The sequence below is a fragment of the Sinohyriopsis cumingii genome, chromosome 12 (genome assembly GCF_028554795.1).
Source record: "Sinohyriopsis cumingii isolate HCF-2022 chromosome 12, ASM2855479v2, whole genome shotgun sequence".
NCBI lineage: Eukaryota > Metazoa > Mollusca > Bivalvia > Unionida > Unionidae > Sinohyriopsis > Sinohyriopsis cumingii.
The window spans coordinates 15,542,671-15,566,517 of NC_142972.1; the positions used below are offsets into that span (position 1 = coordinate 15,542,671).

Here is a 23,847-nt window from a genome sequence, read left to right on the forward strand (position 1 = left end):
TTTTCAACATGTCTGAGGGTGTGTGCTCAAGAGTGTGCATGAGTGTTTATATTATAAATTCTTCTTCTGAATGGATTCCAAATCAGTGCCCAAGAAAAGCATTTTTTGACATTTATCAGACCTAAAAATTTGCTTATTTCCTTGTTTTATAATTAATTTGAACATAAACAATTGGTGTTCTTGTAATCAAGACTTGGTTTTATGTTTATTTTTTGGGGTGGCTCAGATCTTAGGGTTTTCTTTAAAGCCTGTATATTTTTTGTTTTATCTCAGAAATTTATTTTTCAACTAATACAATGGACATAATAGGTTCTTTTTATTTCTGTGCATCTCAGAAAGAATATTTTTTTTAAAGTATTTGAGAGACGGAATTTTTGTGGTGACTTTCAATTGGTTCAGTGACTGCAGTGACAGTGATGAAACAAGGGTGTGAGGAGGAAGAGTACACAGTGGAATAAATACAGTTCAGTATGATGCTGTTTTATTTGTATTTTCCTTATGCTGGAGGCCAATACCATATAAAGTAAAAATAACTGTCTACTCATTGTCTTGTTGATGAATAATTGATATCCTTGATCTGTTCAGTAACATGTCCATGCTATACAGAAAACAGAAATTCCATATGACTTACAGTATTGTGCATTCTCTCACATAAAAATAATATAAAAGTGTCTAATTTTGTGATAAGTGATCAATATAAGGAATAATTTTATTGAATTAGTATTAAAATAAAAGTATAAGCTTTCTTCTGCTGATGCTTTCTCAAAACAGCTGTTATCACTGATATTTTGAACATTTGGTTTTGATTCTTAATCATTCACTAATGTCTCAAACCAAAATGCATGCTTATGACAAGCTTTGCAAGCTTGTGACAAACTAGCTGAGGCTGCGCAAGCTAGTAAGCATGCTTGCACAAGCTTGCAAAAGGAATTTTTGCAAGTCTGCAAGCTTGCAGAACTTAAAGTTCAAGCTTGCGCAAGTTTGCAAAAGGAATTTTTTCAAGTCTGCAAGCTTGCAAAATCTAAAATACTTGATGTAAGCTTGCACAAGCTTGCAATAATCAGTTGTGACAGTTGAATGTTGAAAGTTGGCAGTTCTGCATGAGATCAGTACTTCCTGAAATGTTGAAGAATATAGTTGTGACTAGATCATACTCAGTATAAGAATGTATGTTGTGACTAGATCATGCTCAGTATAAGAATATATTTTGTGACTAGATATGCTCAGTATAAGAATATATGTTGTGACTAGATCATATTCAGTATAAGAATATATGTTGTGACTACATCATATTCAGTATAAGAATATATGTTGTGACTACATCATATTCAGTATAAGAATATATGTTGTGACTAAATCATGCTTAGTATAAGAATATATGTTGTGACTAGATCATATTCAGTATAAGAATATATGTTGTGACTACATCATATTCAGTATAAGAATATATGTTGTGACTACATCATATTCAGTATAAGAATATATGTTGTGACTAAATCATGCTCAGTATAAGAATATATGTTGTGACTAGATCATGCTCAGTATAAGAATACAGTAGTCCCCCTCTTATAAGGCCACCCCTAATGCAGCAGGGAAGTGGCCTTATATTGCGGGTGGCCTTTCTAGAGGGGGATGACAAATGCGAATAGCAAATACATATGAAAAAAGTCACAAGTACATTTAATTTTAAATGTTTAATATTTTAATTAAAAAATCACATGCATGATGTGAAATAAATGTAAAACAAACTTTGTCATAATTTGCAAAAGAATGCTATGAATAACCATTGATGCAGTTTTAAAACTGTCTTTTTAATTATGTTACAGTTCACTTTGTTGGTAACAGTCTAAAAAACAAACCAGTCTCATCACATTAAAAATATCCTTGCTGTCATATCCCCTGCATATATCGTTTAGTCTTTTGTTCCAATCTTCGACAACTTCATTATTAACATCAGCTGATTCGCCGCTAATGACAGAACACTTGAAATCTGTGCAACCATCCGTTACTTGCGGTAAAGTCGTCATATCCCAGTTCAGCTGACAAAATTTTTGCTTTTTCTTGTCTTTCAAATCAGGATACAAACGTCTCCTGGCTCAAACAATCTTCCTTTCTCTGTCCATTTCACCTTTCCACTTCTGCAGAATTGTTTCATTATCTTTCACGATATTGTTTATCTGAGTCTTCCCGACGTTAGTTTTCTGCAAGGATCCTCGACGACCCCCCCTCCCGCTCGTCAGTTGAATTACTTTCACGTTCTCCTCTAAACTGAGAATTTTTATTTTCCTCGATGACATGTTCATCTTTTTGCAGTAAGTTATTCATGTTGCCAACTACAATACTGATAAAACAATTTTGTATGCATCTAAACAAATTGCCGTGTGTTTTTAAAGGAAGTGATCTTGCCATGTGATTTGTTAGTCGCAGTCTGGTACCCTATTGTTTTTATACATTTCTTGAAACTAGGTGAGAGAAGCCAAAACGGCTTCGATATGTACCATTAACATCACGCAGATTTGACCTCGCGGCCGCTAGGATTCGTAATTTTGACAATTATTGTCAGTAGTAATAGCCACTGATTACCAAATTGAACAAGCTCAACATCTTTCTTAGGGAAGCCATAAAGGCTATTAAACCATTTTCCTGCTGACTTGGGTATTATACATTGATACTGCCACTTCTCAGCTGTTACTACTGTTCAATAATTGTATTCTTAACAATTATCAGAGTGACTAAACCGGACATCTTATGATAACACAGCAGTAAGGCTAATTGGATTACATGTACATACCCTTTTGTATGGATTAAAATTTGAGTCTTTCTCGGTTTTGATGGAATAAATTTGGCTTGTCGTGAGGCGTAAATGATATAATATTAACCTTAGTGGTAAATGTACTTTACTCAACACTTCTTTCAGTAACAAACACCTGACATCTGGAAACAGAAATCAGATTACTTAACACACATTATGAATACAATACTGGTTCTGGATACATATTCAAATAAAATGCGGCCGCTTGTGAGGGGTAAATTTTATGATTTTGCACTAATATGCTGGCCGCTGGTCGTGTTAGCCAGGTGGCCTTTCGCGAGGGGTACTTTTGAACACAAACTTATCGGTGCCAATGGATTCTGGCCGTAAGGAGCAGGTGGCCACTGGTCAGGGGGGCCGTTCAAGAGGGGGACTACTGTATATGTTGTGACTAGATCATGTTCAGGCATAAGAATATATGTTGTGACTAGATCATACTCAATATAAGAAACTACACTGTCAAATTAAAAGATGTTACCAGTAATCTATCTTTTATTTATAGCAGCTGATAATGCACTTGAGATAAATAATATACATTTTCAGTGTTGCAAAATGTTAAGAACTTGAATTAATTGTACTTAGCTGATACATAAATAAAATATATTATTCCAACATTTGTCAATGTTTAAATTAACTAAAAACATTATTAATATATTTCAAAATAAACTTAATTATTTCTTGACCAAGGCAGATTATGAAATGTTATTTTTCTACAAATGTCTTTATTCTCATTTTAAAATTTTTACAAATATTATACATTGTTAGAGAAACAATTGAGGTTTTTTTGCATAAAGGAAATTCTTTAAGTGATTGTACACTCAATTAGCTATGCAGTCATTTTGTCAGGGAATGGAAGACTGAATAAAGAATTCCATTTAGTAAAATCCCATAAAATATATAGTAATTGATGATTGCAAAGTTATTTACAGACTAGCTTAATACAGCAAGATATTTGGTGCCAAGAACTTGTAAATGCTATTTACCAACAATGTATGCACCATCAAATATAGTCTCAGTAACTCTGTAATATTAACTCCTGGCATTAAGTTTTTGAAAGAATTGTCATATATTTGTTTCAATGACATTCTGCTGCCAGGAGAAAAAAAAATAATTGTCAGTTATTTACTTACTAAATAAATTTTTTAAAATACATAGAATTTTCATTTTTCTTTGAGAGAGAGAGAGATGCATCCCATTCTGCCAACATTTTATAAAGAATTGAGCTTTGTGAATTTCACTTGTTTAAAAAGAAATCAAATAAAAGCATGCAAGATGTTTTCCACAACAGAGACTTAATTCAGTATCAAGTCATTAAAGGCAATTACTTCCCCCGTTTACAGCCAGCAGACTGGTTTATGAACTCTAAATATACACACATTTTTGAGCTGCAAGAACACGAAACCATTTTGGCTCTCGTTAAAAACTTAGGCGCAATTTTCAAAGTTGAATCATCACAATTTAGCTTGTTAATTTGGTAAATTTCATCGCCTGCACAACCAATATATGTGCAGTAACCGATCCTATAACCTGAGAGATAATTTGAAGACACGTAGTTATCATGTTGGTGAGTAAACTGAAGAGTGTGTAGTATTGTGCCATTTTTCGGGACTGTAGATTTGTGGTAACGTTCTGTTTCATTTTTATGATTTAAATATGTCCAAAAATGACTTTGTAATGTTGCTTCATCCAGTGACTGAGATGATAACTCTGAAGATCATTATTATTTATTGCTGCCCTTGCCAAACTGCAGTAATCGATGCAGTGCTGTCAGTTATCAACAATAGGGTTAAGAGATTGTAAAATTAAATGCATGCTTGTGAATCTCATTTCCGTTGTTCTTAGGGTCTTTCTTTCCTCTCACATATCAGATTCAACAATTGTTCAGAGGTTGTTACATTTAATTCATTTCATTCTCAAAGAAGGTGGCAGTTATTTTATTTCAAAATGACTTAAGGTACATGTACCTAATCAGTTTCAATGGATTTTTTGTTTTTGTTTAAAGCTCTGAAATGCCATTCATTTGACATGTGTCATAGCCCTTTCAAAATGATTCGTAAAACTAAAATTTAGGAGCTCAATAAAGGATGATCTTGAGTAACACTTACTAATATATTTTGGACTTGATAAGTGATTTTTGAATGTTGAACTAAAAATGAAATGCTTTTACCAAAGAGGTAAATACTCTTTTTTTTCTTCCTGGTTACATAGTACATGTTGCTGTAATCCATTTCTGTGGATGATACCTGAATCACACCAGAAGCAGAGGAGGATGCAGAATTTTATTCTGAGGATTTTGTTTAGAAGAGGTGGTTCAGAGTAACTCAAATGTAATTCTTGTTTTCACCATATGCTTTATCATTTTGACAGATGAGAGAGGGAACCTAACCATTTGACACCATCCTCCCCCAAATGGATTTCTTCATGGAAGTAAATTAATAAAACATTTCCAAAGCCATACAGAACAAAATTATATGGAGTTTCCTCACATAGATCCCATTCATATGGTCTCATTTTTATCTGATTAAATGATAAATGATTTGATGACTTCATTCTTTTCTTTCACTGTGACAGCAAGATTCATGCTAATTAATGTTCACCATATATTAACATTTTCATTTTAATATTTGATATTACATACTTTTTGCACATCAAGAGCTAGAAAAATGGAGGTATGTGACCATGTATAGAATAATTTAATTGGTGCCGTATTAGTTCTTCTGATGCAGCTAGCTAGGTCAGCTAAGTTTGCAAGCTTGTGCAAGCTTGTAATTAGTAAGCTTGCACAAGCTTGTAATTGGTAAACTTGGGTGGTTTCAGATATGTGCTAGCAGCACAAACTTGTGCAGCCTTACCAATTACAAGCTTGCAGAAGCTTGCCATGGTTTCAAATCTAAGCTTGCCATAAGCTTACATAACAAGCTTGTTGCTACCTTAAAAATAAGCTTGCGATTTTGGTTTGGGGTAGCATACAGCTATTGCTACAGCACACAAGATCTGCACAGCTTTTGTGTGCTTATTTATGGTAAAGAAATACATAAATTGTTATTCTATGCAAATCAAGGCAAGATTTTGATATGCAAGTCAATATTAAACATAAACATTATCATTTATGAACATGAAAATCGGTGTCATAATAATAATAATTATAATAATCAAACATACTTACTGTAAACATGTACATCATTTAGGCAATGTATCGAAACAAAGATACTCATTTCTAGATACTATCATTGACTGTTAGGCATACTGTGTGCAAATACAGAATTTATCTATTTTTGGCATTCAGCTTCAAAGGCGCATGTTAGTCACACTGTCTATAACCCATAAAAATAGGTTTCACAGGGGAGAAATCCATTAGTTTTTTAATAGTTGATTTTCTTTATTAAAAGGGATCCTGGATAAGAATTAAATACATATTTTGGGAAAAGAGAGGTATACCTCTTTTATCTTTAGGAGTTTCAAAAGAATCTGATTGGGGGCACAATTAGCCCTTATCATACCTTGTTCTTTGACCAGGTAATAATTATTTACCAGTTCATTGGACCATCTGTAAAGCACTTAAAGTGTACAGGAATTAAACTTGAATAAAATCGAACATCCTATATGAAAACCTTTAGTTCTGCCTTTGTGAAAAACATGGTATGTAGATATACATATTTATGTCCTCCATTCATTCATCCATCATTCTTTCTCTTTAACTTGAGAACTTTGAAGCCATTTGAAACAGCAAAGTTCATGTAATTTTTCATGCAGGAAAAATTATTCTTTTCAGAGTATGAATAATTATATGTAAAAAAATGTTATAATTATTTCAGAAGATAAAGATCTGTGTGACCAGTAATATCAGCATAAAAAGTAAACTAATATAATCATTGTCTCAGTATGCTCTACATGTCTGGATTCCCTTTTAAAATGCATATTTGATTAACCATTAATAAAATCATGAATGATTATTAATAACAGTGAAACCTGTGTATTGTGGATACTTCCTCCATTCAACTGATCTGACGTGTTGAAGATTGCCTGAGTTAAGTGCAACTTTTATTCTTACAGCAACAGTAGCATCATGAATCATTTATTATTAGAAAATAAAGAATTCAAAAAGTATTATGAGAGAAAGAGAGGGAGAGAAATGTAACAATATTCAAGATTGTGTGTATTCAGAAGAGAATTTCTGTGTACCTGTCTTGTTAGTGTGATGATTAAGATGGTCAAATTTATGTGCAAACTTGTATTCTTACAGCAGCTGTTACATCAAAAATATAATAACAACAGAAGTAAAAGAATTCAAAAAGACTATCTGTGTGTGTGTGTGTGTGTGTGTGAGAGAGAGAGAGAGCAGGAGAGACAGGTGGATGAAACAACATAATGTGTCAGTGTGTAAGATTATGTGTATTCAGAGCTGTGTTTGTAGCTGTAGGAGTAAGAGGCCACATGATGATTCACCTACCTGCACATCCAGTACCACCTTTTAAGAAACAGTTCTTTCTTTTTTTAATTATGATAGCCATGGTCACATTTTGCTAAGAACCAAAAATAACTATGCAATAAAATTCATTTGCAAATGAAGATACCCATAGGGAAATGAAAATGTGTTTGTGATCTGTGAAGACCATTGTTCTGTTTTGTTGTTAATGAACACTAGGATGCATTTTAATGAAAAGCAGTCACCTAGATCTATTGTTCTTCATTTTTGCCAATAAAGTTAACAAGTTAACAAAAGAAGGGTTGATTGAAGGAGTGTAAATTTTCAATAAATTTTAAAAATTTGTTAACAAAGCATAAAATGAGTTTTGAACACTTGATAGGAGATACCAGAAATTATATTTAATGCCGGCAATATGGGTAACATTAAAGCACACTATCTCTGAACAAACTATTTTACCAATGCAACATGAAACAAATACATGTGCTTCATATTTCAATGGACAGGTACACAGAGAGTACATACAAGGGTCATTAAAATAAAAGGTTCTGAATATTCATATGCTGTGGAAAAACTTAGGCTTCTCAAGTGGATTAATGTTTCTTAGTTGATGTTCAGCCCTGTCTGATAATCCTTGATTTTTTCTTATGCCATCTTGATAAGTGAAAAACACCCATCTTCAATTTGTGGATGGGTGTTGTCATTGTAGGTTGTTTATCAAGTGCAGAATCTCTTGTGGGCAGGGCAGCATAAAACAAGGACTGACTACAGCATGCAGGAGGCTCTGAAACCAAGGTTGTGTTGGCCATGCTGCTACCACAGTTAGATCTGCTTTATCTTAGGCCATTTATTTTCAGCACTACCCCAACCAGTTGAAAGTTGGAAAGCGATAATATCAACCATAATTTTATTTAATGAAAATACATGAACTGCTATAGCTTTCAGGTCAGGTCTGTATGAAACATAATGTGGAAGTTGGTGATTTAGCCTTGAGGCAATTAAATCCACATCTAAATGTCTACATACTCTAATTATAGAAAGACAGTAGAACTTGACTACCATTCCAAATTCTCATTTATGTTTCTAAACAATCTATATCTATCACAATTTAGTCTGATCAGTCACATGACCAATGTCATCTAACGAGATCATGAGGCACTTATGGAGGAAGTGAAATATGCTATTATACTGACATGCAATGCTGCCTCTAGCTGTTGTGGGGTAGGGGAGGCTGTAAATATTGTTTTATTTCTCTAAATGATGTAAATGGTGGTGCAGTCATTAACTTTGGCTCTAAATCAGTGGGCATTGGGTTGAAATCATCTTCAGACCAGCCAGTGTCCACTGTTGTAGTGTATCTCTGTGCAAGGCACTTAACTCCTGCTGCCTCAGTAGTTATATTCTCTAACTCGGCTGTTGCATTTGGCTCTTAGGTCAGTATCCGTCAAGTGACTGCCTTGTACCTACTAGGACCTATCACTATTTCGACAAACCATGGTATTCATACATGAGCAATATATGCAAAACTTCTTGACATATGTATTAATATAACAGGTATTTATTTATACAAAAATTTATTTTTATTTACAGCCCACATCCATATCTATTTTTTAACCCTGATGGACAGACCATCACATTCCTTGGATTTTACATTGAATTCAGGACAGGAAACCTGATGGATCTGCAGACTAATGAGGTGCTTGAACCTTCCATTATGAAGCAAGATCTTTATATCAGTCTGATCCGTAACAGGGTACCAGTTCAAGAAGATTTTGATTCCCTTGAAAGGTTTGTACATTTTTCATTTTCATTTTCTTGAGCAGAATTTATTTTGGCCTTTATTTTATAAAAAATAGATGCATAAGAAATAACTTTTTTTTATAAGACTCCATTATCCATATTTCTGATAGGTTGCAAAACTATATATATATATATATATATATATATATATATATATATATATATATATATATATATATATAAAATACATATCATATGATGAATAACAGACCTTTCAAGCGCACTGGATCCAGCAAGGGATCACATGTGTTAGGGACTGATTAAGACAAATGCAAAACTGACAATGATCAGTGCAAAACTAGTATCTGACTAGCCTGAGCGCTTTCAGCTCTTAATGAGTCTTTTTCAAAGGCAAATACAAAACAAAGACAAGATGAATAAATAAAACACAAAAACCATTGTGTTTGTAAAACTTTACATGACTGTTTCTACAGGAATTAAACCTTTAAATTTATTATGTTTCAACTAGTTTATTTCAACTTGTTGTGGATGCTGAAAAATGTTTGTATTAACCTAAAAATCAATGAGCATAATGACGTCTGTTGTTTTATGTAGTTTTATATAAGCGCAGATTATATCCCAGATATTTCAAGGTTATAGTAGTAATTATAGATTATTAAGCAAATTTAGAGAAATATTTAAAAGAAAATGTGTCGGGTGCAAAAGATAATTTTATTAGTGCATGGCTGTCTTTTTCTAGTCTTCTTGGTTTAAACCACTTGGTTTCAGTGTTCTAAGGTGGCGTAACCAGTAAGATTCCTTTTCGAGCAATTGTAATAAGTGTTATATTACTGAAAGTGTGGCCAGGGGAGGAGAAATGTTCTGCGACCAGGCTTTTGTACAGCTTCTTTGTCATCCAGTCAGATCTATGAAGGTTGATCCTTTTGTGTAATTTTCAGTTTCTCCAGCATACTGAAGGCTACAGATCTTATATGTGATGAGATAAATTACATTCTCTGTTTTGCACGTTTTGTTTGGATCATGTATATTTAGTTTTTCTCTAGTCACTGTGCTAGAAAATGTCCTGGTTTCTATCATATGTTGACAGGTTTTGCACCTTTTATAGCCACAGGGGCCAGATTGACTAGGGTGGTCGTGATTGGTGATTGGCGTTAGCTTCGCCATGACTATGATGTCCTTGAGGTTTTTCGGTCTCAGGTAGGCTACTACAGGTTTATTAGGGAGGTTTAACTTTAGTACGTCCAATGATTCCATGATGGGCCAGTGTTTCCTGATGATTTTACCTACTTTGGGGTTGTCTGGGTCGTAGGTCAGGATAAATGATATCCTATCGGCCTTTTCCTTGTTTCCATATTTTAGTAGGTCATTGCAGTTTGTTTGTTTAGCCCTTTGGGTTGCCTCCGCAATCAGGTCTTTGTCATAGCCTCAGTAAATTAAATGTTCATCACTGGAGCAAATTCTGCATATACTAAGTGCCTGGCTATATGGGATGTTCCTAATGCAGTGTTTTGGATGACGGCTGGTTGGGAATACCACTATGCACTTTTTATCTTTGAAAAAGTACCCCATTGCTCCAAAAATATGCCGCTTTTGCTAAAAGAGCCCTTTTTCTTGTGAACCCATCTGAAATTTGATTTTCATACAAGTTTATTTTATATAATGTGAGTGTTCAGTTTTAAACATGTCAGCTTGTTTATCAATCAAACTTGAAATAAGATTCTTTCCATTGCCCACGTCATTATACATACTTACAGAGATGCTGTCAGGGCCCGTGAATGTGGTAATCATGAAAATTTATACCAATTTGCTTACTTGGAGAGCAGTGATGCATGAGAACTCTTGCAAATTAGTTTTAAGTCACGCATTTAAAAATGTACTCAGTGCGGCATGTAATTTTTATATTACTGTTAACCTTTAAAGTGCTTGTCATTATGAAATTGATGCTGCCAGTAAATGTATTGTAGTGCTTGTAGAGAGATCTGACTCCTTGCAGGTAGGCAACTGTTTACACATCTGGGTTCAATGGCTTGGCATGAATGGTTGTGAAATGTAGATTTTTGCAGGGATGAAACTAATTTTAATTATGCAGTACTTACCCATTGATGTTTAGCTTGGTATTTTTGTGCTGAATAACCACCACCCATCTGATGTGAATACATCCTCCCACAGAGTTGAAATTGTCAGTATGATGCAGTCCTGTGGGGGTGGGTCATATGTAGAACTGGCATCCTTTTCACAGATGACAATTCTGCGAGGGAATCAGAGCATGTTGGGAGGAGGACATTCAACAGTAGTGATGGGTAAGTATTGCATAATTATAGTTTTACTCCCCCCCCAACACTATAATACATTACCCCTTGCTATTGTATAGCTGAATTTGTCAGGTGGGTAGACTGATCACAGAGAAAATGGAATTTACTTGCCATTGAAGGAAAGGTCCACATTATATAATATTTGTGTCTCTAAGGGCCACATATTGTTGCTGGAATGGTAGGTCCAAGAGAAAAGATTCCTATACTTGTATGTGGAGTACCACCTCCATAATGGGAGGGAGCATCATGTTACTTGGGGCATGAGGTGAGTAGAACACCACCTGTTTTGGGGAGGGAGCACATGCATCCCTGAACATGAAGAGTGACAAACATCTCCCTTTAGGGGGAGGCGAATGACCTGAATGCTCAGTCCTGCCTTTCTGGAGTGTCACCGGATGCCAAAGATGGTAACAGCAGAAGAAAGACAGTATGTGAATGTAAAAATGTTGCCATCATGAAGTCCTCCATGGTGGAGTGATTAAGGTAGGCCCATGAGACAGCAATGGTTGATCATTGAGGCCACAGTGGGCCTATGAGAATTATATGAATGGTGGAAGTTCTGACTTTTGCAGGACTTGAGGTAGCAGTCAGAAAGGTGGAAAGGTGTATGCAAAAAGATGATCCCACTGGAAGCTGAATGCATCCACTGACCATGCTGGACTGGAGAGCAATAAAATGGAAGTATCTTGTTCAGTGTGTTTGCAAACATACCTGAAAAAAGGAACTTTGTAATGGAGCAGTGGTAAGTCTATCCTATGAAGACTTTATTTGACCCAGACAGACTATTCACTAACATATTTTTCATCCCATGAATTCAGTGAAACTCAGTGGGTAACTTTCTCTAAGGAGGCCCATTGGAGGAGGAGGTTCCATATCCCCATGCAAGAGAAGGAGCATGTGTTCCTCCCTGACATCTGAGATACAATATTGTTGATGCTTCCTTGCAAGGCTAGAAATACAGCTTTCATTTCTAGATTGTTGATATGGAGGGTTGAATCATCCTGAATCTTCAAAGAGATCCTGAAGAATTATGCCCTTAAGCTTTCAGTGAGCACCCCAACTGGATTCTGATGCATTGGGTTTACCCACCAACATAAATGGTGAGGAAAGTCTGGTCTCAGAGGATTCAGAAGTCATAGAGAATTTCTGTGTGTTTTCTGCCTTGCGAAGATGTCCTAAAGGAACCAGATCAGTAGCAGCTTACAAGGTTCCTAACAGAGACAAAGTAAAGGAGAGGAAACAATGATGTTTTATCTTGTAGCACCTTTACAAGTGCAAGGATTTGATCTATGCATTCCAGTAGAACCAGGACTGAGATCTGGTTTGTGAGTAAATTCATTCCCAAGTAAATGAAATCTTGAGATGGAATGAGTTCTGACTTCTTGAGTTACTGTGGACCAAGAACAGAACAGATCCTGATGGAGGGACCGGGCCTGAACATCATGGATTAGCATATCATCTAAACACTGGACAATTGGTGTTCCCAGCAATTGGAGGTATGCAGCTACTACTCCCATAACACTGGTGAAGACTTTTGGAGTGGAAGAAATTCTGAATGGCAGAGCCTGGAACTGAAAAACTTCCTGCTCTAAACAAAACTGAAGGTATTTACAGAGTGGGTGAAATATTTGGATATGCAGAGAGATCGATTATAATGCAAAACTTTCGACCTTTCTCAGTAACCAGGAATTCAGGAATAGGTTGTGGGAAATCGATCATCTAGGACCCTCTCAACTGCTCCTTTCTGCATAAAGTGTATGCACCCTACTCCCTCAATTTAACCTATTGTTGGACCAATGATATAACATGGGGGTTTTGATAGAGTGGTTTGTTCCTGAAACTGGAGTTGGTAACCCCAGCTCACGATGGAAAAGGACCCAACCATTGTTTGTAATGGTTAACCAAGCCTCTGAAAGAGACCTAGATGAGCACCTGTGTGGATGTTGGGAGAGGGATGCATGGCAGGAGAGGGTTTGGGTCCCTGGGGCTGTTCCTCACCTTACTTTGATAGAAAAGGAAAGTGGGTTAGAGAACTTTCTCGTGGGTTCTGACTTGAATACAGTGTCACTGAGGACATGCAGAAATTCCACCAATAATACCATTGTGAGAGAAAGTGCATGTCAGGACATCTTGATCACTGAGCTTCCAGCATGTATTGTAAGATGCCAAGATTCAAGGAGGACTCTCTCAGCATACTAAATGATGTAGCTGAGACAGTATCAGCATTTGAAGCTATGGTGATGAGTAAACCTGGTTTTCTGTTCCATGGTTTCTGTGGCTTCCCATTGAAAATAATCATTTTGTTTTCTCTCTTTGGATGAACCAGCATCCTACTAGGGAGGTTTAGTTGCCCTCTTCAGGGAATGTACCTGGTAACTGGCAGTACAGACCTGGAGTGTTGGACATGCCTCAATACTGCAGAGTGACATTTTGATCTGTGGTGAACCTTTGAGAAATTTCCTTGATCATGAAAGAATGTGGAAGAAGCAAGAGGTCTGGTTGAGGTTGCACCACTGAGATATTTTCCAAAATGGAAAGGATTTTTCTTGGACTATGTGCCATTTAGTTCAGGCACAAGTTTGGGGTTAAGATACAGTGGACTTTATTTACTTCATTGTCAAAGGACCAGACCCGAACTTTGTCATTGAACTGAGAGGAAGGCATGAGCCTGTTAGAAGTGTCATTGGTGCTGCTTCTACCTCAAATTCATTGGAGTCAGTGGGGATAGAGAGGGCATTATCATTGACTAGCATACTCAGAACCAGGGATTGGTTGGGTAGGAAAGAGGACATTGATGTATCAAAGAGGACGTCAGTGTACTTTGTGCCATGCCCCATAATTGAGAATGGTGAGACAAGATTGTCTATTTGCCTTGGTTGATGCGACACCTCTAGCCTTCCATTTTAATGTGACCCAGTGAGGAGGTGAAGACAGGACACGACCCACATCATCACCACTACTATATTGGTAGGGTCCAGTAACCCACATAACTAATGATCCAGAGGTGGAGGGCCCCACTTACACTCCCTTTCTTAGTCTGAGCTTGATGGGCAGACTCCCAATCCAGCACAGGATGGAAAAGTAGAAGGAGGGTACCCAGTCCATAATCTATCCCCATACCATGACTCCACTGAGTGATAATATAAGACTTTGGCACTCAGATTGGTGCAGTACTGATCCTTCTCATCTGAAGGGTGCAAATGTGCTACCCCTAAAATGTTGAGAGTGTGCATCACTTACCATGTGGGAGGAGGCAACAAGCTTGCCAGAATTTGAGATGTGCAATGCACCACCTTCCTAATGTGAGCAACACACGTGTGGTGTTCCACCTCCTTATCAGGACCGAGCAATATGCTTGTGTGATGCTCCACCTCCCTAATCAGAGTAAGCAAGATGCCTCCCTAATGGGAGGGACCAACACAATGTACAGAGCAAAAGGTGAGTGTGTACCACCACCCTCTTGGGAGGGAGCAGCATACTGGCCTGAACATCAGTATTATTCAACATCTCCCTTTGTAGAGAGTCAGTCGACTCCTTGAATGTTCATTCCCTCACATACCGCTAGAGAAGTTGGTCCCATAAAGTCCAGTCTTTTGAGCTGAAAAGTTAGGTTTCTCATGTTGGTTTTTTTGAGGCATGGTCTCCCTTCCCCCTCTTGTTTTGGGTGGGGTCTGTGAGAGAAAAAAACCTGAAAATTCCAATGAGGGGGAAGGGTATTTTTTTCCTCTGCTGCCTATTGGTACAGCTGGAATCAGCTTGATTGCAGTTTTTTTCAGAAGGTCATAACTTGGAATTTGCGCAACAATTTTTCCATGATTTACTTTGAACAAAAGATGCAGTCCAAGTGAGTGTCCAAAAGGCCCTTCTTGTGCCTTCATTGTCCTATAAAACATACTGACATTTTTCAGGGTTTTTAAAAAAAAGAAAAGAAATAGCGACAATATATTTAAATGTCATGCAGAGACTCACCTGTTTGTATGCATACTAAGTACACCCCCTGTGTATGCACTAGGTAATCAGTTGTGGGACCCAATTTACCTGGCTTTTTCCTTCTGTTTCTCACTACAACATTTTGTGGAGGAAAAAGAAAAAAATTGAATGCAGACACATCTACTACATTATTAATATATGTGTTGATGGAAACAATGACAAGAAGAAGAAGATTATTTTGATAGAGAGAAAGTAATACACAAGCCTCTTGCTGCATTTCATATTTGGCAGGTTGTCCTGCTATTTCTTTTGTATAAGAACTTGATAGTACCTTAGTTGTTTATTCAAGAGTAAGATTGTGTACCCAAATCCCTTGGAAGCACATAGATATGTCCCTTAAAGAACTTATTTCCAAAAAGGAAGAAAATGTTACCAGTACATAATTTAAATTACGGAATAGATACTGTAACACAGAGATTCAAATTAATTGCTGACTGTAACACACAGATTCAAATTAATTGCCGAAGGTTGACCACCAATGCAGTAGACATTCGCTACAAGCAATTTTCTAAAGGTGATGACCTAGACATAATGCCCATGCAACATAGCATCAGTCAGAAAGGAAAGATAACAGTTCTAGGCATGCTTCAGGCCAGGTGCTTTATTGGATTGCATCATACTGACAATTGTCCACTCTTTTGGATAATGTATTCACATCAGATGGATGGTGGTTTTTTGGCACAATAAAGCATAAGCTATACAAGAGTGTTGGGTAATGTATTGCTCCTACTAAAATAAATTTGATTGGCATGGTGGGCCCTGGAACAAGCATTCTGTCATAAAATTTGAACCTTGCATCAAGGAAGATTTATTATGAAAAATCATGTTTAAAGTAGAGGTTACCTAGTACATAAAATGGCTGATTCCTTTCATGGTTTATCTTGAAATGATGATTTCATTCTGCATATATTGGCTGAGAATAGTGTCAATGGCAATACTTTTTAAAGTATGAACAATATCAGTTAATTGGAGCTGGGGAAGTGTGAAAGAAGATAACAGTGAGTGTTTTTTAATCCAAAAATTATGTTGAATATGAATCATATATACACGCTGGATGGAAAAAAACATATGTCATGCAGTTCATCCTCTCATTCACCATTATTTCAAAATTAAACATAGTAAAGACAAAACACCAAGCCTACCAGTAATAATTAAAATACAGACAAATTAAAAGTAGAGTGCGATTTTCATTTGTTTTCTCATAACAATTTAGCTCTGTGGGATCATGTGCTACAAAACTATATCGCCCTATAAGGTTTAAGATAAATTGAATAAATAAGAATCAAAACTGAAACTAAAAGGTAAATATATTTATTTTGTCAAAATATTCCAGTCTTAAAAAGAACGCTATGGCACTGATTAATTTCAAATAAATATAGCATTAAAGAGCAGATAAGAAATCTGGCATTATAGTCAGCAAAGCACTGATTTAAGAAAGTGAATCTTTGGCAGATTTTATGTTAGTGACAAAACTTATTTTTGAGCAGAAGTATCCCAAAGATAATAAAATCCTGGCAGCATTTCTGCATCCCTGATTATATGCCACATATAGTATTCTAAGATGTGCAGTTTTGAGATTTCTGAAATTCATGATATTTCATATTCAAGCTTTCATGTTCCTAAATTACAAACTTAAATCAGACTACAGTTATTAGCAAGAAAAACAATTCAACTGCATATGTAGTTTTCAAAAAAAATTCACAATGAAACAAACTTACAAAGGAAATGGATAGAAAAGTATTATAGAAACTTCTTATTCTCAGACTCTTCTGGATTGCAGTATTGATAGTTACTGTAACTCATCAACAAGAAAATTGACAGTTAAAATTTTTTTAATGCAAGCCCTGAGTTTTAAAATGTTGAATCTTTATGTGCCAGTATTTGTTTAAATTAATAATCATCTTGTTAGTTTGTACAAAGTTTGTAAATACAATATATAGAAGGAAGTTGAGGGATGTAGACTTGGAAGAAAAAAAACATGGACATTTGAACCATTATGTCTCTCAATATATGCTTGTATGACATCACTGGAAGATGAAGAGTTTCAATTCAGTTTATCTGCATGTACATGTACCTAAATAGAGCCAATATTGGGTGCCCCTGTATTAAATTTTGGTCCATATATTAAATTTGTAATTAGCCATAACTTTCAGGATTGGTACAATATCTTAATTTATAATGATTGATATACTGTATGAAGCTAATAAATATTTGTAAAATCCAATTTTGTGGGTATGATTGTTTCAAAATATGTTAATTAAATAGTACACAAATATTCTGAAAAGCAAGAAGTTTCTAAACATCCAGTGTAAAATGAAAAATTCAAGTTGGAATATAAACTAAGAAATGTTTTATGTGTACCATAACTGGTGATTGAATAATCAACACTAAGGCCATGAAATCATGATTGCCCTAGTTATATCTGGATTATCTGACCATGTTTTCAGTAGGCTGCAATAACATCATTCCTCAACTCACAGTCAAGCAGTTCACTAAAGCAAGCCAGTCATGAGCTTGTTAAAGGTAATGATGATGGAAATAATCCATTTTCAAGAACATGGACAAAATAGCTGTAAATAAATCACTTTGATAACTGTAAAATCGATGTCCATCTGCATTATATTAAAATTAAATGTGATTTCAGGCTTTATTTATTTATACTGCTGGAGAGCATACAAAATAAGGTAAAACATCACTCACATCAGATTGTAGAAGGTTTGAGTATCACCAAGCAAAACTATTGACAAGTAACAGTAAAGAGTGAAAAGCAACAAGCTTTGTAAAGTTCAACAAATAGTTTATTTCTCTAGAATAAAAAGTGAAAATGAACAAGAACTTATGGTATTGTGAATGAAATCCAAGAATTACACACACAAGTACATATAATTTAAAGTCCTGAATAAAATTAGGTAGAAATCCAAATTAAATCCAATGCTGAAGATGTTGATGCTGATGTGTCATTGGTCTTTTGTTGAATCACAGTATTATAATTCCAGGTTTTATTCACTGTAAATTCCAGGGAATGTCTCTGTCCAAGAATTTTATCAGAGCACTTTATTTCCAGAGAAAATAATCACCTGAATTCAATAATTTGAAGAAATACATTCTTTGAAAAAATACATTCCGGCCCCAAAATGAATAATGGACACAACATATAATACAGCTTGATTGTGCTAGATCTTAAACATGAATGAATTTTTCCTTCAGTGACACAATTAGCATTTTCTTATAAAAACTATTACCTAATGGAAAATAACCTTCTAGAATGATCCTGATGTTTACCCCCAAAAATGTTACTTATTTGAGAAACATATTACTAAAATTACAACACAGAACCTGGACTATGTCAGGTACACTAGGTACCGTAATTCCAATAACTTTGACCTAGACCCAAATAAACATATTTACTTCTATTAATAATGATCCTGATATTAAATCCATAAACATAGAGAATATTTTAATTATGTAATAGTTGTTTACAGAATGAAATAAAAAAATTAATTCATTTCAAGCAGAAAATAAACTCGGTTTTGGTCAAGGTCAAGTCCAACATACAATGTTACCTGATGATAGCATGGAATAATTTTTTTAAAAACTAACAAACAATGCAAATTAAATATACATAACAATGCATTCTCTTTCCTGTATCATTTAATAAGTGAAACTTGAGTTTAATAAGATTGTGTTGAATATCTTGTACAAATATTATAAATGGTATTAAATTTTACCCAGTTTACCTTTGTTTGTTAAAGATATTGAACACCCCCATTTTCCAGGTCTACCATGACTATGTCACTACAAGTTATTTTCACACCTCTACAGAAGATATATATAAATTACCACAAAAGAAGCACTCTTTGGAACCATCAAAATAGAACAAAACTGTGATCTAATGTCATGCTAGTGCATCCTTCAGAAGTTGCCACTTATGACTATTAAAAGGATATTCTTTGTATTGAAGTATTGCCTAAAGTTGTATGTTGCACATAGTGAAAATAGAATAAATGTATAATCTCACATAAGTTTGAGATTGTGAAGGTGATGTTGGTTGGCGCTAGATCAACACCTGCAATGTACAACATTTCCAGCAGTATGCTTTGTGAATGAACAAAAATAGATTGATCTTAGTCTATTCATTGAACTCATAAGGGCACTCATTGATGAAACAGAACAAGAACTTTTATTGTGGATTCTGTCTTGTGTAAGCACTATGTTCCATTAACAGTAGAAATGGTACAGAACTGTTTTGATACTTTTGAGGGAAGACTCTTGATTTTATATCCTTGCGAAGATGGTTTGACAGGTATTTCAAGAGTAATTAGCACACATGTGTAGAAATACACTGTTTGAACGACATTGAAAAATTGTGCTATGAGAAAGAATATAAGGGCAGGGTCATATGGAATATGGCTGAGACTTCAGTCTATTTTGACTTAGTTCCTAGTAGAACTTGAATAACAAGTTCGAGACACAGGATGTCCAAGATTGATCCACAGGTAGTGAAAAGTGACACTTGACTGTGGCTTTGATATGTACAGCACCTAGCAGTCCTTTTTTCCCTGATGAGCATCTTTATGAAAAAGGTCCTGAAATTGAAATTTCCTAAAGTTGTGATCCATGAGAAAGGCTTTATGAATGAGGAACTTGTAAAACCTTACATAAATGGAATATGGATGAGGCATACCAAGAGGATGTCATTCTGGTTTTTCCTGGACTCAAATCGTGGACACTTACCCATTTGTGCTGAGTGAAATGATGATAGCCATATCCTACATGGCTCTGATCTCAGGAGGCTGCATAACTAAATTGCAGCCTGTTGACATTATTATGACTCTATCATCTTAAACTCTGTAACAGAAAGAAGCAAAACCAGCCAGTTGAATAAAATTCAACAGATAATTTATTTCCCTAGTATACCAAGTGATAATTCAAAGTACACAGTATTGTAAATTGAATCCCAAATGATCTTAAATGTTATATCACAAGTCAAAAGTACAGAATGTTCCAATTGAATTTCAATAGTCTTGAATGTGTTGATGTACTATTAATCTTGAATATTCTGATGTACCAATGTTCTTGAATGATCAGAATGATATAATGAAATCAGTAATCCCAAAGTAGTATTTTAGTCCAAAAAGTCGATGGACACTTCTGTAATTCCAGTAAACAATTTAAATAAATGATTCCTCACAATTATGTCTGAACACAACTAAAAATGATTCCACAGACTGATGTTAAGATAGGAATGAATACTTGTTTACCTAGCCCTTTATATACAGACTGTCACCTGACCAAAAAATGCCATGAATGTTGGTCATTTTTAATGGAAAATTTGATCAAATATTGTGAACAAGTTTGCTTCCAGAACATTTTGAAGTCATCATCAGGGGTAGGTCTTGAGCTCAGCTTCAAGTAAACATCTATATAAAGAATGACAATAGTCAGGTAGGCCAGAACTCTAGCCTCAATCATGGACAAAAATCAATATACACTATAAATTAAATATGCATAACACTTCCCCTCATAAAGAAGAAAAACATTTTTACAATAAAGCTTCCTTATACATATTAGTCAGATATAAATATGATATTATACAAATTAAAATTACATAGGAAAATGTCTTATGGCACAAAATATATAGAAAATAAAGCAATATAGTACTTCTGTACACATGCAGCTGCAATTAATTATCTTTCCCTTGATGTGCTTAATGTCAATATTGTATTACAGCAACATCAAACTCCACCTAAACAATCTCTGATTTTTGTTTTTTCATTTTGTTAATGAAAATAAGGGGGTTGTGATTACTAAATACAATAATAAGAGAAGGGGCTGAACTAACCAACTCTTACATCACTTGCATCAGCAGTCATATTAAATAATTTACTTCATTGTAGAACTGAAATTTGGACTGGTGCACCTTTAAGTTTGACATTTTATTTGTTGAAAGATTCCTGACATTTTTCAGACCAATCAACTTGGTTATCTTACTCGACACATTTGTCAGAGGCTTGGCAATTATGGAGAAATTAAGAAAATTTCCTGTCATGTCCAGCCATATGCAAAAATCATATAAGTTGCTTTTTAATGATAGGCACTGGAATTCAAAGATATCATTAACCTTGACTTCTACAGGTTTAACTGTCCCTTCATATGTCTTAAAAATGTGACATGAGCATAGCAAAGCTAATTTTTACCAAAATTAATTGTCAGATATGCACCAATAAATTGATTAAAGATTTTCTGAATGGTTTCCAAGTGATCTTTCCAGGTATCATTGTAGATGATGACATCAATGATGCATGTACATAGACTAATTTCAGAACATTAAATTCTTTCATAAGTCTGACTGTACAAGTTGATTAATATAATAACAACATTAATGCATGATCCTGTCCCCAGCATGAATAATTGCACTGGTTTATAAAAGCCAAAACATTTCTCATCATTTAAAGTGGACAGCATTTAACTAAATTCAGCTTCTTTGTTTAGCTATAAAATGTCTAACTTGGAACAGACTATATTCTGTTTGATGGTGTAGTGTTGTTTGACATTGGTCTGAAGTGGTCAGTATTTACAATAAATTGCTAAATGTTTGATATGTTAAATAATTTCATCACATGTAATGGATAGGAAGAATGAAAAAAATATTACCTTTCACATCCTCCACAGCTGAATATTGTTTCATTGGACGATTTTCTGGGAAGACTGTTCTGTATTTTAATGATACAGAGAGATTTTGGTCAATATGGTTTTGGTTAAACCCATGGCCAGAGAAGTACAGAAGAAATGGGTGCCACTACTGCTGATGATTTCTGTATGCTGCATTGAGTGAACAGAAGTCATTGTTGCCAAAACTACAATCAGTATACCCTGGTAACACTATATAGCAATGAAATCCATCTACATTTGTGTCCATATATAATACATGGTATTTTCATGTAAACAATTCCTTAGTATGTGTTATCATTAGAAGTGATGTCTCATATTGCCCTGGGAATCCACATTCTAAGGTCAAGGTCACAGCATAATAATTTAAATTTTCCATCACAATTTCTCTTCTTTTCTTTAACCTCGAAGCCATTGAAGACTAAATGATGAAATGATGAAATTTTCACATACATGTACATAGCCACTAAAAGAAAGGTGCATCATTTACCAGCATGCAGGTACTATCTTCAAGGTTAAGATCATGGTTAAAGATTTAATGGCTTTCATTATACTTCCCAGTTTGCTCTGTAACTTTAAAACTTGAAGATTAATGAATGAAACTTTGTATACCCATACATTATCATTAGAAGGTGTATTAAGTACCATTGGAGGGTTCCTTTTTTCAAGGTCAAGGTCACAGCTCAATATTTAAAGTTTCCATCACACCATATATTTGGTTCTGTAACTTAAGAGCCATTGGGGATTAATGTGTATAACTTCATAATCTTATTCTTGATCATTATAAGGTACATTATATATATATATATATATATATATATATATATATATATATATATATATATATATATATATAAATAATTTAGAACATATGTTGTAAACTACTTTAAGGTACATGACTTGAAAGTTTTTTTCATTTGATGACTCTACAGCTGTTTAAAGTTAAGGATCATTAGCAGTGTGTTGTGTACCACACTGGGGACATGAAGAGCAGTTTCACATACATTAAACTTGTATATGTAGAGGTTTTCATTAAATTTTGCTTTCTACTTTTTACTGCAGTTGAAGACGGATAAAACTTGATATAGCTAATATTACCACTAAAAAGTATTACAACTACCACATTGTGGTTCTCGTCTTGAGGATCAAGGTCACAGGTCAACATTTAAGTTTCAGTCATATTTATCCTTCTTTTGAACTTGTGCATTGTTGAAGATAAATGGATAAAGCTTGATATACTTATATGTTATCAACAGAAGATATGTTGCATCACATTGCATGTTTGGGTTCTTATTCTCAGGATCAAGGTCATGAAATCATAAAAGATGTTTTAAGTACATTGATGAAATATAATATGTTTATACTTCTATGTTTGATGGAATATTCTGTATCACGATCAGTGTTTTGTCTTCAAGGTCAAAGGCAATATCTCCCCAGTAATTTAACAGCTCTGTCTTTAAGCCATAGTTAGATTTCATTAGTTTGAACTTTTTTCCTTACCTTGGTGGGCAGAATTTTGCTCATTTGCTCAGATTTGCTTCATCTCATTTGCTCATTTAAATCATTTCTTGACTGTCATTGATTCCAGTATTCTTGTTTGAATATCTAGCCAACTGAAAATAAAATCTCCCTTTGTTTGGATTTTAAGAATGTATATTTATGTTTTATTGATAATATAATGAGCTTCACTCAGACACGTTCATTTAGCATTGACTTTAAATTCTGATTTCAGAAGTGAAAAGATAGAGAGGTTGTGTCGGGTAATGGGAAATGATTTACCACATGACCCAGATTGCACCTATGAATTGACAACTGACAATGTGAAGAAGATCCTAGCGATCTATATGAGGTTCAGGTAAGTGTTTTTTATTAAATGC

General features: G+C 34.8%; 1 protein-coding gene across 1 annotated transcript in view; it reads left to right on the top strand.

The window, feature by feature from the left end:
- LOC149786029 (E3 ubiquitin-protein ligase rnf213-alpha-like) overlaps positions 1-23,847 on the top strand; it is a 598,535-nt gene that overhangs the window by 264,412 nt on the left and 310,276 nt on the right. Inside the window, exons 35-36 of the mRNA XM_089976317.1 lie at positions 8,829-9,026; positions 23,703-23,825. Coding sequence (XP_089832443.1) covers positions 8,829-9,026; positions 23,703-23,825 — 321 coding nt within the window. The remainder of the gene's footprint in view (positions 1-8,828; positions 9,027-23,702; positions 23,826-23,847) is intronic.